The 17730-nt window shown below is 43.5% G+C and overlaps 1 protein-coding gene across 1 annotated transcript in view; it reads left to right on the top strand.

Moving 5' to 3' along the window:
* The first annotated feature begins 497 nt into the window (after positions 1–497).
* MTFR1L (mitochondrial fission regulator 1 like) overlaps positions 498–17730 on the top strand; it is a 34057-nt gene continuing 16824 nt past the window's right edge. Inside the window, exons 1-2 of the mRNA XM_063444555.1 lie at positions 498–751; positions 14542–14646. Of these exons, the coding sequence (XP_063300625.1) occupies positions 629–751; positions 14542–14646 (228 nt within the window). The 5' untranslated portion in view covers positions 498–628. The remainder of the gene's footprint in view (positions 752–14541; positions 14647–17730) is intronic.

Genomic DNA, 17730 nt, shown 5'->3' with positions numbered 1-17730 from the left:
TTATTTTGAATCAGATGTGTTCGTTTATATGTAGGGGTGGGGGGAAATATTAATCAGATAAAACCGTTATATTGCTGTTACTGGACTTCCAAATTGTTAAAAAAGAATAAAATAACAAAAATTCTTCTTTTGTTTTTTAAAACATATTAATTATAAACAAAATATAAACATTTAATTGAACTTTCTTATTTTTATGTTCGAAAAAGTTAAATTCAAAAGTTTAGTTACAGAAACCATTGAAGGCATTGTCCAGTGACAGAGGTCATCACTCACATAACGGTGCTGAGAGCAAGCCTTTCCTTTATTCCCATTGGCTAACTCCATAACACCAGCCGCACGCTATTGGATGACATTCACTGGAATCCTCCCTCGCCTTCATTGGCTGCAGAGCTTTATCCACACGCATTCTCATTGGTTAGAATTTCTCTTCTCGCCATTCTATTGGTTGCAAACAGGATACGTGTTCTCTGATTGGCTGTAGCGCCTCCTCCCCGTGATGTCAACTGTTTGTGTATCAGCTCCGAGGACATTGTCGCCGTTGCCGGTGTTTGTGGTCGCTGTGTGTCTGTGCGCGGCTCGCCTGGAGGAAGTAGCGGGCAGTCCAGTCCAGCCCAGCCCTTAACACGGTATGGCCTCTGTGGACTCAGCCGCTGCGTCAGACCGGGACCTGCTGGAGGCTGAAGGGGCTGAGGCCTTCGGGACCCCCGAGCACTCCGAGGGGCGGAGAGGCGGGAGGAGTAAGAGGGGCCAGGTGAGAGTCCGGTGTGTGCTGCTCCCATAGCTGTAGGACACTCACTGAGTACAATAACCCCGCTCAGATACACTGGGGGGCTGCAATGGTACCCCCCAAACCAAGAGAATGACCTCAATCCTATTAAAGAGTGTATTCTGGCTGCTCCGAATTCCCATTGTCCACAATTCTCATTCTAGAATTAATTAGAACCAATGACAGAATTCTAATACTCAAGCCCCCTGTATTGTATTCGTTATAAAGCGCCTACATAGTCCCCAGCGCTGTATTATTTATTATTATTATTATGATATTTATATAGCGCCATCAAATTCCGCAGCGCTTTACAGTGGGTGGATGAACATGTAGTTGTAACCAGACAAGTTGGACACACAGGAACAGAGGGGTTGAGGGCCCTGCTCAATGAGCTTACATGCTAGAGGGAGTGGGGTAAAATGACACAAAAAGGTAAGAATAGTATTAGACTAGTGACCGTTGCAGAAGAGGAATCAGTCAGGAGCTATTAAAGGGAAACTATAGTGTCAGGAAAACCACTTGGTTTTCCTGACACTATAGTACTCTGAGGGTGCAACTCCCGTGGTGCTGATCCTTTTCCCCAGCTGGGCTCGCTTACCTCTCCTCCCCCGCCGACGTCAGCATCCTTGTCTGACGTCACCGGCGCCGCGCATTCAAAGTGTCCGTAGGAAAGCATTTTTCAATGCTTTCCTATGGACGCTCTGCATGATTGAGGCATAATATGCCTCAATCATTGCCGATGCGCCTCTAGTGGATTTCTGGAAGACAGCCACTAGAGGCTGGCTTAACCCCAGATGTAAACATAGCAGTTTCTCTGAAACTGCTATGTTTACATCAGGTAGGGTTAACCCTAGAGGGACCTGACACCCAGACCACTTCATTGAGCTAAAGTGGTCTGGGTGACTAGTGTCCCTTTAACAGTTTAATTGATACGCTTTTATGAAGAAGTGGGTTTTTAATGATTTTGTGAAGGAGTGGAGACTGGGTACGCATCTAACGGAGGAGGGAAGCGAGTTCCACAGGAACGGTGCAGCCCTCGAGAAATCTTGAAGGCGAGCATCAGAGGTGGGCAGATAAGTAGTTATCTTGCAGCAAGGCAGACAGGAACAAAAAGTGTTGCCGGTTTATATAAATAATAAGCTTGCGTTATTGAGAAATGAACTGGGATACAGGCCATTCAGGGGAGACAAGACTGGCGCTATTCTTGATAAATTTCCCTTTAGTCTTTATTCATACAGCAGCAATATATTTCACAAAAATGACCTGTCAGCATAAATGGATCATATTTAAGGACCAGATCACATTTTAGACATACTTGCTTAGAACACAGAAGACCACTCCCTCTCACTTAGAAGCATAATTAAAGGACCACTATAGTGCCAGGAAAACATACTAGTTTTCCTGGCACTATAGTGCCCTGAGGGTGCCCCCACCCTCAGGGACCCCCTCCCGCCGGGCTCTGAAGAGAGGAAGGGGTTAAACACTTACCTTTCTCCAGTGCCGGGCGGGGAGCTTTCCTGCTCCTTCCTCGTGATGTCATCGGCTGAATGCGCATGCGCGACAGGAGCCGCGCGCATTCAGCCGGTCGCATAGGAAAGCATTTACACTGCTTTCTTATGGACCCTGGCGTCTTCTCACTGTGATTTTCACAGTGAGAAGCACGCAAGCGCCTCTAGCGGCTGTCAATGAGACAGCCACTAGAGGCTCTGGAGGCTGGATTAACCCTCAGTATAAACATAGCAGTTTCTCTGAAACTGCTATGTTTAGAAAATAAGGGTTAATCCTAGAGGGACCTGGAACCCAGACCACTTCATTAAGCTGAAGTGGTCTGGGTGCCTAGAGTGGTCCTTTAACACATTTTATGAAAAATAGAGACAATAGATGCTGGCTCCACACCTGATTTGCCTCCTTTGCAGACATCATCAGTGATGACCTGAGCCAATCACAATTCTTTCCAATAGGAAAGCATTGGATTGGCTGAGATTGTGCTAGTTTGCTCCTGCATTCCTTCATCCTCCCCTTGTCAGTGAACTTATGGCTCCAGCAGTCTTCTCCATGGGAAGCCTCTGTTTGGAGTTAAAGTGGGATGTTTTGCAAAGGCTCCAGACAGCAGGTCTGCAGCTCTTACGAGCTGTTGTTTTCATATACCCCCAAAGAAAACATGCAGAATGAAAAATACATTGCATATTTTTCATGTAGTTATTGCTACGAAATTGTAATATAACATAACAAACGGTCCTTTAACCCCTTAGTGACCAGACCATTTTTCAACTTCTTACCGTTAAAGGAGCGCTATAGTGCCAGGAAAACACCAGTTTTCCTAGCACTATAGGGTTATTAGGTACCCCTCCCGCTGGGCTGAAGGGGTTAAAACCCTTTTATCCGCTTACCTTAATCCAGCGCCGGGCTCCCTCTGCGCTGGTGACCTCTCCTCCCCGTCCGACGTCGCCTCCCGAGTGGAGTCAAATGCGCATGCGTGGCCAGAGGCATCTAGTAGCTGTCAGGGAGACGGCCACTAGAGGCTGGATAAACACAGCAGTGTAAACATAGCAGTTTCTCTGATACTGTTATGTTTTAAGCTGCGAGGTTAAAACTAGGGGGACCTGGCACCCAGACCCATTCATTGAGCTGAAGTGGTCTCGGTGCCTATAGTGGTCCGTTTAAGGACCAGGGTTGTTTTTACATTTCTGCGGTGTTTGTGTTTAGCTGTAATGTTCCTCTTTCTCATTTACTGTACCCACATATATTATATACCGTTTTTCTTGCCATTAAATGACCTTTCTAAAGATACTATTATTTTCATCATATCATATAATTTACAAAAAAAATTATAAAATATGATGAAAACATTTTTTAAAAAAAACACACTTTTTCTAACTTTGACCCCCAAAAACTGTTGCGCAAAATCTTTGACCCCCCCCCCAACATACCCGTGCTAAATGGCTTTTACATTTTTTTCCTGGGTTTAGAAATACCCAGTGTTAACATGTTGTGGTTTTTTAGCTTTTTTTTTGTGGAAAGTTATAGGGCAATAAGTACAAGTAGCACTTTGCTATTTCCAAACCACTTTTTTTTTTCAAAATTAACGAAAGTTACATTGTAACACTGATATCTGTCAGGAATCCCTGAATAACCCTTCACATGTATATATTTTTTAAAAGAAGACAACCTAAAGTATTAAACCTGGGGGTATTTTGACTCCTTTCATGCAACCATTTTACCACCAATCTACGCCAAAAAAAATAAAAAAAATGGTGCAATGGTGGACAGACAAGTAGTTAACTTGCCCCAAGCCAGACAGGTACAAAAGGTGTTGCAGGTTTATATATAATAAGCTTGCGTTATTGAGAAATGAACGGTGATACAGGCCATTCGAGGAGAATTATCAAGACAAGACTGGCGCTATTTTGGGTGCAAAGTGCTAAATGTTAAGACATTCTATAGGGGCCAACACAGTTTCCCAAGGCTTTGTTTTATAAAAGTTTTAGAGTTTCTCGTAGAGAAGCATTATTTATTTCTTTCTAGCATTTTTCCTTTTAAAAGGGAAGTCGAAGTACAGTAATCACTACATCCAATGTAATGGTTATGTTGCTTTTAAGCTGTGGGCACAATCCCCCAGGCTTGTCTCAAATCTTTTTCAAAGAGATTCACTAAAACCTGGTGTGTCCAGGCTCCAGAAGCCCACCTCCTTGCTTGCCATCTTGCTAATGTGCAACTTACACTTGCATGTTGAGAATATAAATTTCATACATATTTTGATTGCAGTGAAAGGCTTAGTGTCTGCTGTGCTCAGCCTATCACCTTTTTAAAAAGCTTTTTTTGTTCCGTATTGTCATAAAGGATCACTATAGTGTCAGGAAAACAAAGCGGTTTTCCTGACACTAAAGTGCCATGAGGGGGCCCCCACCCTCAGGGTCAACCCCTTCAGCAGCTTACATTATTCCAGCGCCGGGCTCCATCGGCGCTGGTCACCTCTCCTCCCCATTCCTAGTGGAGCGGAATGCGCATGCGCGGCAAGTGCCACTCGCGCTTTTCAAAGAGTCCATAGGAAAGCATTTCTCAATGCCTTCCTATGGACGCTCTGCGCAATGGATGCGCATCCAGCGTCGCAGATGCGCCTCTAGTGGCTGTCCAGAAGACAGCCACTAGAGGCTCGATTAACCCCAAATGTAAACATAGCATTTTCTCTGAAACTGCTATGTTTGCATCTGAAGGGTTAAAACCTGAGGGACCTGGCACCCAGACCCCTTCATTGAGCTGAAGTGGTCTGGGTGACTATAGTGTCCCTTTAAGGATACCACCAACAATGGATATTAACGTCTCCTGTAGTGGTTATTATGCAAGGACTACTTTAGCTTGGTTTCGTGGTAATGTTTGCCCCCCTTACCTTGGTCTCCACTGGATTGCCATGCTCCTTGGTGGTGCAGGGATGTACTTCCGGCATCAACATTCAGTGGCCGAGAGCATCAGCTGACCACACTCAGCCACTGACTGTCATTCTGTGCAACAAAATTTAAACAGAATTGACGTTGCCCAGCCTGCCACTCTAGTTACTCGGCTGGCTGATAACACCCAATGACACTGCTGGGGGTGAAGTTACACCTCCAGCAGTAGAGGGGTTAATCTCCGTTTGTACATTGTTTCAATGTGAAACACTGCACATAAAGACTGCAGACACCATGGCCAGTTAAAATTACTGAAGTTGTCTTGGTGCTTGGAAAATACTTTTTAAAGGGAAACTATAGTGCCCCTTTACCTCCCCATACTGTAGAAGGGATTAAAAAACACCTTCTGTCCCTCTGTGTGGCTCAGGGTCTCCTCCACTTCTCCCCTGCCGATGTTAGCCGGCGGAGGAAACCTAATGGGCATGCATGTCAATGGCCGTGCTCGCGTTATACAATGGGGATTCGGGTGACGTTGGATGTCCTCATGGATAGCGTGACGACGTCTAGCGTCAGTTGTCCAAAAGTCTGGTAGACAGCCACTATAGTGGAATTTTACACACAAAGGTAATTTTTTTTTTCAGTTAACCAATAACTGCAATAATTACCTTTTGCAGAGTTAAGGGAAGTCGGAATATGCACTCAGACCACTTTAATGAGTTGAAGTGGTCTGGGTGCCTATAGAGTCCCTTTAAGAAATAGTATGATTTCATAAGGTAGAAAATGAAGTAGCTACAAAAAACAAAACAAGAATAAGTCTAGTAGAGTGAGGGAATGTACCGTAAGTTTTACCAAAGGACAGGGCAAGGTCACAAGAACAGCTAAAGGGATATGAGAGGGGTGAATGTGCAAATTAGATGTTAAATGCTGCTTGCGATAACTTTCCAACTTAGGTTAATTATTTTAAATTGTGACCACAAAGGCTTCATGAGAAGACAAATGTGTGCTCTGAACAGTGGGAGGTAAGATATATTTAAGTTTAGTAATACTTAGAGGTTTTTATAAAAATAATTCATTTTCTCTAGTAATCCCCTCTGTGCTGTCCACCCCAAACGTACCGTCCCCACCCCACCCCCCTGATCCTCCTGCCTGATATCCCTTCCCCTTAACAGATAGTGCTTGTAAGTTTTCATGGTGCTTGGAGTAACCGTTTAATAGGTCTGCCTATTTTTACTGTTTTTGCCAGATGTAGAGACTGTACATGTTTTCTGTACATTCCCACCAGTGATGTTTATTGTGCTTTATCAGAAACATAGTCTGAATGTGGCAAGCCTGCTGCTTACTGGAACAAAAGCCTGTTTATCTATAAATAGTAACTTCAGTGTCAAGGATAAAGGCCTCATGTAATCCACACAGAACCTAAAGATAAGTTTGCTTTACCCCCCATGTTTGAATGCTTTTTCCCTACAATATATGTAAATAATATTTGTCCAGAAAAACTTGATGGATATAGCAACTCTCATTAAAGGGATAATGTAAACACCATAACCATTTCAGTGTGCTATGATGCCAGCAGTCCCTTGGCGCTGTACCAGGATAAGCTGTCAAACTGTTCTACAAATGGTTTTACTCTTAACTGGCTCTGTCAGGCCTCCACTGTCTTTCTGACTTGTACAGCTATGTGAAAAGTTGAAGTTCATAGTTCCTCAATAGTATACAAATTTTAAACATAATTTATTGTAGCTGTTTTGCTAGTCACAGAGCTGTGTGCTTTTTAATTGAAGGCTCCAAAATCCACGCTCTATTACTTGGGAAAGTTGTCAAACTAAGCAAAGTTTGCATTCACATTTGCTCCAGCATGACTGTTAACATTTGCAAAGTTAGCAGTGGCAGCAGGCTGCAGAGCAGTTGTAGCAAAGCCCCAAGGTCACCGAGAAGGTCAAACAATTTAATTTCTAGAGGTTGATGGTGTTGATGCTGAGGCTGGTTGCATGAAACAGGAGACTGACTTGGGGGTTCCCTTGTTCAGCTGCAGTGTTGGAGCGGAGTCTCCCAGGATTATTTTCAGTGGTTTGATTTCAGGAGTACTGCTTGCGCTGCTAGCAGAGGATCCTGAAATCGATGCATGGACAGCGGCCACCACTCTTCTGAAGGAACGTACCACCGCTTTCTCTTGTACTTTTCCTGAAGGAATTCTTTCATTTTCTGTGGGTCTCAAAAATCTGGGAGTGAAGATGCTCTATCATCAAATAACCCAAGCCAGATCTGTTTACACACATGATTCCCTTGCTTCTGAAGAAACTCTATTTCTTGCTGTGTAAATGTGGTCATGGAGATTGAGTTAACTTTATGGGCTGGGTTTAGACTGCGCAGGAGGTGCACACGAAGGCCCCCGCCATCATGTTGGCGTAGGTCGGGCCAAGTTGGTCATAGCCAAAGCACTTGCGGTTGTCAGGGAGACTGGTCATCTCTCGGAGGAGCTTAGGGTGCTTCTCCTCCTGCTTCCGCTTGGCGCTGGTGGCCATGCTGGGGACATAGGGAGGGCGAGAACCATATTCTTAATGTCTCTTCAATAAATTAGTGCTTACGTATCATAAGGGAAGTCTCTCCCTTTTCTAACCACACTGCTATTGGAATTGTATCTCCATCAAAGGCCATGCCATCGTGGTGCATACATTATGCCTCTTCACTTTTCAAGCTAGTTGAGCTGCCTGTCGGCACATGTAAAATATGGATAGATACAGCCCTATAATTTTCTTTGGGATAATGACGTTTTGCAAGTTGTAGTCTGCATGCTTTGTTTCCAAACGTATCAAAACCGCATTGAATTCAGTGACGAATAGAATGCACAAGGTCTTACTATGGGGATGATCTGGCAAAAGTAAATAACCTGAGGAATGAGGCTTAATTTAACAGTTTATGCAGCCAAACCACATCAAGTGTACCTGCCAGTATTTTGATTTTTAGACATTGCAAGGAAATTGAGAGCTTTATTTGTCTTTGGCAAGGGTACCCATTAGTCTAAATGTGCGAAGGAAAACTAATATTCTAAATAAATATATTGTAAGCTGCAAATTTGTGGGTGATTATATATATATATATATATATATATATATATATATATATATATATATATATATATATATATTAGAGATATATAGATTTTTTTTTTTTTGCCAGCATCTTGTTTGAAGGTGTTCCTGACATCCACACATTTCATTGGTGACATGTTAATTTTTTTACATTTTATTTTTGCTCTACTAACTGGTATGAGAGGGCAAGCGCATAAAGTTTAGGACATATACAGCAATTTTAACCTCGCTGGTGGTCTGATTTATGTCAATATTTTCAAATGTTAAAGCGGTACATTGTTTTATATGGAAATTTGTTGTTTCATGTTGTAGGCTTGTAATTCTTAGGAATAACTCACTTAAATCTGTCCAAACAAAAGTCTAGTAGACATCCCGGGTGTGATAAAGTTTGAAACACGAAATTATAATATAATTAATAGGTCATTATAAAAAATAATACATTTAATATGTTACCAAACTTAAAAACACTGACATTTATCCAGACAAGGATGCAGTATTACTAGACACTGCATATTGGTTTAGTAAACGTCCCGGGTATGATACATTTTTTTAAACATGGGACTGCACAAAGTCCGACATCACAATCAGGACAATGGAACCTGGTTTCCTTTCTGATTTTCTTTCCATTGTCATCTTGCTTTGAGCAACAAACCACACACATCCTTGTAGGTGCTGACTTTTTCTAGGTTGGTGGGATGAAGTCCATGAAGTGACGACCAGTCAGGCTATTCCGGGTTTACAACGCCAACAGCACGATGTTCAGCTCTGTTCATAGCCATTGATGGTGTTTGGTGGTTCACAAAGATAAGTTCGGCCACTTTCCAAATGACATTAGAATGAATCACAGGCTTGTCACTTTTTTTTTTTTTAACAAAATGTAGGCATTCTACATGCATCGCTCAAGAAGATGCTTTAAGATCTTCTTGTAGTACTTCTTTTGCTGATTCCTCATTGCTGAGTAGAATGTCATTGCTTGGTCGGCTCTGTCGACACCTCCCATGGTGTTATTGTAGTCTCTCACTACTTGTGGCTTCATGATTTCTTTCCCACCTTTAATGCGTACCATAACAGTAGAGATATTATGAACTGTACTCATTAGGAACACATCTTTCTTGTCACGCCATCGCAGTGCCAGCATTTTGCCTTTTTTTTCCCCAGGCAACCATTTCTCCAGTCTTCAGCTTCTTATTGCCAAACATTGGCAGCATGTCGCGCCGGTTAGCACTAACAATTCCATAGGTATCTGTTTTTTGTTTTGCAGAAGAAACTCCTGAAGTTCAGGAGATTTATAAAAGTTGTCAGTTGTTACGCAATAGCCCTGATTTAGCAATGGCTCAATGAGTGAAAGAACTGAAGATGTTGCCATTCCATAGTTGCTGTATTTTGGATTGAATGTTGTTCCTTTTCCAGTGTAAATGACTGAATCTCAAATTTAGCCAGTTGACGATTTGCATAGCATGTATAATTTTACGTCAAATCGTGCTCTTTGATGTAATGTATTGTACCCACCTGAGCCTTCCCTTGTAGGCTATTAGACTTTCATCTATGCTGATGTCTCTTTCTCGCACATAGCTCCATTGGAAATTCTTTAGAATCATTTGAGATACTTCCCAAACTTTCTTTAGTTTTGGTGCAGGATGAGTAGTTTCATCAAATTCTTCGTTGTTTTCGAAGTGTAAAAATGTCATGATCAGGGAAAATCTGTACTCTGACATGACCGTACCAAAGAATGGAGTGGCAAGTAATTTATTAGTTGTTCAATACCACTTCTGCAGGGTTTCACCACCACTCCCTGAAGTATTATTAGTCCCAAAAATTTCCAAATGTCATCTTTGGTCACTGGTTCCCACTTTCTGCTTCTTGAAAACTTCTGATGCAGAGTAGCTAATTGTTGCTCTTTGTACCGGTTTGTCTCAGTAACTATTTTTTAAAAACCTCATCGGTCAGAAATAATTGTAAGTATCCCAGGGGGTTGTTGTGTTCAATGTCTACTTTCTTTTTATTTTTTTTTTGTCAATCTTTATTTTATTGAGGCAAGTGGTTATGGTGGTACAGAATGAAGAGAGGGAGATTTGCAGGGGTCATACAGGTGAGATACATCATGACTATTTACAAAATCTCGTAGGAGTATCAGCCTCATTTTATATTATATAAACACGCTGGAAAACAAATTATATAAACACGCTGGAAAACAATAAGTTGCGTCACATTAACATGGTTTCATGCTAGGTTAATTAGGCATTGAACTTCGGGTAACAGGAGGAGGTACATTTATGCTTATAATGCAGTTTGCAATCTTATGTTACGTCGATAGGTAGGGAATAAGATTAACACGATTTACTCACAGGTTACAGACTGAGGGTGCAGACCCAGAAGAGAATTATATACTACTGATACATTAGTTTGCAAGTTAAGTAAATGTCGGTTATGACAGGTAATTTAGGCCGGTCTAGGGTAAATGAGCCTATACCATTATAATAGGAGAGACTAGAACCTGCTGATTTAGCTCTGTGCTGACTATATTTATCGTTCTATGTTGCTAGCTTGCTTAAATCCGGTTAGGTCTCATGTTGAATGGGCCCTTGTTCTGACACATATAAATTTAAACTTAAAATTACAACGGCATTAGAAAAAAGTGATAAAAGAAAAAGGGAAAAAAGTAAGGAGACACGGGCTCTGCTTTACGTATTGTGAGGTAATGTTAGTCACAGTCAGCCAATGCCGCTCGGCCGTCTTTTGCCTGGTTCCCGCTGCTCTGCTCTCCTACCCTGGTGTGTCCAGTCGCAGATTGAGGAGGGTGAGTTAATATCAGTGTAAGTCCCAGGTAGGAGGTTGTGCTGGTCTGTAATCAGGGATTCGGCTCTCCGTGGCTTGCAAAGTTCGATGTAGGGCTGGGGTCTGTATCCCGGCAGTTTTCCCCTCTGTGTTGCTGATGGCTTCGCTGGGCTCAGTGTTTTGTGCGCTGGAAGGGTTCTTACCACAGATGCGTGTTGCCGCGCCCTTTGAAGCTTGCGTGGGGTGGCATGGAGTTTGGCGGTCGGTCGGGAGCTAGTCAGTGGTGCCCTCCCGCTCCGGGCCCGTTGTAGAGCCGGCACCTTGCGGCCGCGGACTCGGGGGCTATCAAAGGCCGAGTCCTTCCCTTTCGGGGTAGGTCTGGAGATCCTGGGGTTGAAGGTATGCCGCCTTCGGCGTACGGGTCTCCGCCTGCGTGGCCGATGCTCCGGGGTTGATCCCCTGGTGGCCCTAGGCCCAGATGGGCTGGTTTGGAGTGTCTTGGGCTGTGGTTGCACGGCTTCGCCCGAGGGCAGCCTGGTTCCGCTCCGGTCTGTGCCGCCATGTAGGCCCTCCGCATCACCGCTCACTAGTAGCTGGGTTCGCTCAGACTTATGTCGGGCCGCGATCTTAGCCCAGAAGGCGTCAAATAGTTTGTCTAGGCGGGTATTAAGGGAGTCAGGCGTGGTGGGGCTTCGTAGTGAAGGCCCCGTTTGTCCACGAGGTTGCTTGTCCGCCATTTTAATATCATGGATTGCTTGCAAGTTTGGTGCTGCTAGTTTCTTCTGGGTTTTGCCAGTCAATGTGTGTGGGACCGGGATAACCCCCACCGGTCCGAAGGGGGGGGGGGGGGTAGTCGTTTGCTGCGGGTGCTGCGTGCGATTATGGGCTGGGAGAGCGGCCGCCTCTCCGTTGCCCTGCTTAGTATAGGCCCCAGTCCTTAGCTCGGTCATTCCTGCGAGTTTTCCTGGCATATAAGGTGTCCCCTTGTTCGCCGGTGTCTGCAGAGTAAGAAGCGGTGAATGAGGAGCCAGTTTAGTTAAGTTTGCCCCCAATTTTAGCAAGTTATCTGCTTGAGGCCTGGGAGCTCTAGTTTCATGCGACTGCACTGCTTCCCAGTCAGGCCACGCCCCCCTCAATGTCTACTTTCATACCAGATGCTCCAGAAAATGGGAATCTTGGGGGCGCTGCTTGATCCGTACCACAGTCAATAGAGCACCACGTTCGCACATCACTGAGCTCAGTTGCAGAATCGTCGCTGTCGTCACTTTCAGTGTCTGATGACAAATTAAACCCATTCATTTTCAAATTTCTCTTGGATTCTCTATAATTAGCTTAAAGAATGTTGTAATCTACATTGCAGAGCCTCATATAGCAGATATATGTTAGAGGCATATACAGTATCTCACAAAAGTGAGTACACCCCTCACATTTTTGTAAATATTTTATTATATCTTTTCATGTGACAACACTGAAGAAATTACACTCTGCTACAATGTAAAGTAGTAAGTGTATATACCGTATATATGTATAATATACTAATCAGATAATTTAATTACCTTATAATATATTATACATAAAATAAAAATATGTAATGTCAGCATATCTTGATTAGAGATGTCGCGAACTGTCTGCCGAACCGTTCGCGAACATTTCGCCGGCGAACAATAGCGTGTTCGCGGCGAAACGAACATACGCAATTTCCGGTCCGCACCCTTTGAACCGGAACCTCACAGTCAGCAGACACATTCCAGCCAATCAGCAGCAGACCCTCCCTCCCAGGAAGTGTCTGCTGACTGTGAGGTTCCGGGCCAAAGTTCACTCAATGATGACGTATAGGGGGCAGACCGGAAATTGCGTATCTTCGTTTCGCCGCGAACACGCTATTGTTCGCCGGCGAAATGTTCGCGAACGGTTCGGCGGACAGTTCGCGACATCACTAATCTTGATATATCTCTCTATCTTTATTTTTAGATATATATATATATATATATATATATATATATATCTCAAAAATATTTATATATTTCTAATATAGTGTGTGTATCTATACCTCTGTGTGTGTGTGTATTTATCTACTATATTTACATAATTCATTTGACTAATTATAATTCAAGGCACCTGCCTGACAACCCAAGCAGAAAGTCCATTGAATTTATAGGGATACTGTAGGCACCCAGACGCCTTCAGCTCATTGAAGTGGTCTGGGTGCCAACTCCCATCACCCTTAACCCTGCAAGTGTAATTATTGCAGTTTTTATAAACACTAAAACCTGTGATGATGATGATGATATCATCAGTGAAAGTGCAGTTTTTGTGTGAAAAATGCAAAAAACAAAACTAACTTTGGCTAGCGTTTGGACTAAGTGACTACTACAAAAGTCTGGACTTACCCAATTCTGAATACCCTGGGTTGTCTACTTTTGTGAATGGTATGCCATGATGTGGGTAATTCTCATTTCTTTGCTGCCATATAGTCTCAAAGGCAACATAGGCTTCGCAAACCAATCTGGCAAACTGAAATAGGAAAGCCCTATATTTGTCACTGTAAATTTCCAAAACCCCATAAAACCTGTACATGGGGGTACTGTTTTACCCATGAGGAATCCCTGAACATAAATGAGTGTTAGAGCATTAAAACCTATATTTACAATGATATCCTCCTTTAAAGTGCAGTTTCTGTTTGGAAAATATGCACACACAAAAAAATTATGAATGCTAACTTTGGCCAGTGATTGTGACTAAGTGGCTACTAAAAAGGCTGAACATACCCCATTCTGAATCCCCATGGTTGTCTACTTTGGTGAATTATATGCCATGATGGGGGTAATTCTCATTCCTGGGCTGCCATATGGTCTCAAAGGCAACATAGGCCACCTAACCAAACTGAAATGGGAAAGCCCTATATTTGACCCGGTAACTCACCAAAACACCATAAAACCTGTACATAGTGGGTACTTTTGTACTTGTTAGACATCACTGAATACAAAAATAGATGTCATTTATTGCAGTACAAACTAACAGTATTATGAAATTAACAGTTAAAATGCCATGCAGAACTTTAAAAAAATATATATTTTATTTTTCAAGATCTTTAATTTTATTCATATTAAATTATGTTTCATATATAAATATTTGATATGAAATAAAAGCCCTGTTTCTCCTGAACATAATGATATATAATATGTGTGGGTGTACTTAATATGAAAGAGTTGAATTATGGTTGAACAGACCTATAGCGCAAAATCCAGGTTTTGTTTACGTATTGTTTTGATCACAACTTGTACAACGGACTCCGTCCTTAAGTGGTTAAATTGTCTAATCAAAGAAAACTGAAAACTTAAATAAAGATATATAAAATGCTAAAATAATTCAGGACAATACATAAAAAGTTAACCAAATTCCAATTTTTTTTTGGGGGGGGGGGGGGTTCTCTCTCTCTCTCGTCCAAAATTGTATATCTGTTATCTCTTTTAGTTTTTCTCATGACTGTTTTTTAAGATAGTCTCTTAATGTTGCTATTTTTCAGATGATTCCAGTATGGGAGAACAAGCCCTGTGGTGCTTCGCGTAGTCTTGTTAGGAGAATTGGATCTCATCTGCCGTTAAAGCCCTGTCCCAGAGCCTGTTTTGAGGTAATCTAGAGAGAAACTATAGTGTTAGGAATGCTCAGTTGCACTAACCGAAACGAAGTATACAACTTTTGAAATTATGTTTTGCTTAGTGTCAATTAAAACTTTCCTCAAAGATACCTTTTGGTTTAACACAAATATTCAAATTCTATTTCTATTTACTACAGTGAGAATTCAAAGGGACTTTCAAATTTAACATCAAAATAGCTGACCTGGAAAAACTCTCTAATCCAGTTATGCTTCCATTTTAGCTATATTGGGTTGAAATTTGAAATTCACTTTGAATTAACCCCTTCCCGCTGAGTGACGGACCTGGATCCGTCATGGCGGGGAAACTGTTAACTCCAAATGACGGACCAGTTCTGTCATATGGTAAAGTTAATGCTCCTCCGGCTGTCAGAGCGAGCACATGTGTTGCAGGGACTGGGTTCAGTGTGAAGTGCAGGGAGACGGATCAGTGATGATCTTCTCCCTGTTAAAAAAAAAAAAAAAAAAAAATTAAATAAAGTTAAATTAAAATCCCACCCCCTTTACCTATTTTAAATAAAAATTAACCCCTTCCCTGCCAGTTGATCACTGACTACAGTGATCAATTGGCAGGGTATACATTTTTTTTAACCCCTGAGGGTCAACAGGGGTTAATTTTATTAATTAATTTAAATATATTAAAATTGTATATTTAGCTAGCTGTGGTGGGTGGATGTTAGCGGGGAATTGGGGAATTTGGTGTTAGGCTAGCTAGGGGTTAACGTTAAAAAAGTAAAAAAAAAAATGTTTTTAAAAAGTTAATTCCCACCCTCCTTTACCCAGTCCTCATAAAATGAACCCCTTCCCTGCCAGTTGATCACTATCTATAGTGATCAAAATACAGATCACTGTATTATACTGTGATCCGATATTTTTTTTTTTAACCCCTTAGGGTTAACATTTTTATTTTTTTTAACCTTCAGGGGTTCAATTTATTTTATTAATTTAAATATTTTAAAATTATATATTTTGCTAGCTGGGGCGGGTGGGAGTTATGGGAAATTAGGGAATTTACTGTTAGTGCTGCTTACCACTACACCTGGAACAAACTAGAGAAAAAAATTATCCCACGCTAAGGTTCAAAATACACCTTTTGAATTACCCCAGGGTGTATTCTTTAATACATAGTATGTGTTTGTGGGGAAGTTTTAATAACCAACCATCTAAACTACTCGAAAATGAACACAGCGTAAAACTGAGCTGAGTCTCAAATGTGCCCCTTCAACATCCACATATACCTGGCAAAGGTAAATGCAGGGGTATTGCTGTACTCAGACGACATAGCTGAGCAACATATGTATTATTATGCAGTCGTAGCACACATAAGGTTTGCAAAATATACTGCGCAAACTCACTTTGTGTGTCAAAAAGGCATAAAAAACGCTGATTACCACTACACTTGGTACAAGTTAGCGGAAAAACTATCCCACGCTAAGGTTCAAAATATGCCTTTTGAAATACCCTGGGATGTCTTCTTTAAGAAATGGTATGGCTGGGGGGCGTGGTTTGCAGCCGAGCGAGCTGGACGTGTCCGGATAGAGCTCCGCTGAACCACGGTGCCAACGGCCTATATTAGCAGAGATATACTCGTATAACTTACGGATTTAGGTGGGTGACCTGAGATGGATAGGCGGGTCCAGAGAAAGCAGCAAAAAAAATCTTCGGAACCGGGCGCTACGGTGTCGGAAATGTTTGCGGCCTCTCGCGCCATGCGCATGGCCACTCAAGATGGCGGACGGGATGGCCGGGGGACGCCTCACTCACCATCCAGCCCGGGGAGCGGAGTCTCTTCGGTGGCCCTGGAAACCGACACAGGCCAAATTCTGGCGAAGCTGGCGGAGGTTCGGTCCTACCTAGCCACGGAGATTGCCAGGAACACGGCCGAGGTCAAAACGGAGATTCAGGCCTTGGGCGTCAGGACAGCTGCCCTGGAACAGCGGATGGAGTCTACTGTGGTAGCCCACAATGCAGCTGCAGGGCAAATTAACGTCCTGACGTCCCGACTATCCCAAGCCGAGTTAGCTATCGAAGACCTCGGCAACAGATCACGGAGAAACAATATCCGTCTTCGCGGCCTGCCGGAGCAGGAGGGGGAGGGGTCTCTCCTTGAACTGGTGGTGAGCATTTTTAGACCGCTTCTCCCTGACATACCAGAACATCTGTGGCATGTTGAACGGGCCCATAGGGCACTGCGAGCCCGGCGGATGGACGACAGGAGGCCAAGGGATGTGATCATCAGGTTCCTGTCGTTTCAAACCAAAGAAGCTATCATGACACATGGTAGGAATAACAAGATAATGTATAATGGGGCTGAACTGGCTGTTTACCAAGACTTAACGCCTGCTACGCTGCAGAAACGGCGCGAGTGGCGCCCTATTACTGAACTTCTACAGAGCAACAACATTAAATATGCTTGGGGCCACCCTTTCCGATTGATGGCGTTTAAGGATGGCCGCACCAAAATCTTGCTGGCTGATGGTGACCCGGTGCCTTTCTTGCAGGGGATGGGTATTCCGGTTCCAGTGGATCTGGCGATACAGGCTACTTCGGCAGGCACCTTGACTCCTCTGCCTCGTGACTGGCTCACGGCGGGAGAGTGAGGGAATCGGCTTATTTGGCGATCTACCGATTCGGATGTCCGTAGCTATGGGCTCTCAGGTGTTCAGGGGGGGCTCTCGCTGTTTGGGTGGGTAGATCTGGGGGGTTCCCTGATCCTTTTACTTGTTCCCTCCTCCCCCCCTCCCCTCCCCCCTCTCCCTTCCCCCCCTCCCCCCCCTCCCCCTCCCCTCCCCTCCCCCCCCTCCCTTCCCCCCCCCTCCCTTCCCTTCCCCCCCCCCCCCTCCCCTCCCCCCCATACCAAGGCCCTGGGTCGGCCCGACCCTATTTGTTTTTCAAGCTTCCCTTTTTGTTGGGGTTGGGACATCTTTATGGGGTGGGCTAGGGCTTACTTTCACTACGGCCTGTCATTTTTGGGCCCGACGAGCTGATGGGTGTGAGTGCTGTATTTTAGGGGCAGAGGTGGCCGTTCACATTCGGGACAACGCTTCTCTCTGGCCCTGG

The sequence above is a fragment of the Pelobates fuscus genome, chromosome 1 (assembly GCF_036172605.1).
Source record: "Pelobates fuscus isolate aPelFus1 chromosome 1, aPelFus1.pri, whole genome shotgun sequence".
Taxonomy (NCBI): domain Eukaryota; kingdom Metazoa; phylum Chordata; class Amphibia; order Anura; family Pelobatidae; genus Pelobates; species Pelobates fuscus.
The sequence above is the reverse complement of the archived record's forward strand: the minus strand, read 5'-3'. Positions and strand labels throughout refer to the sequence as shown.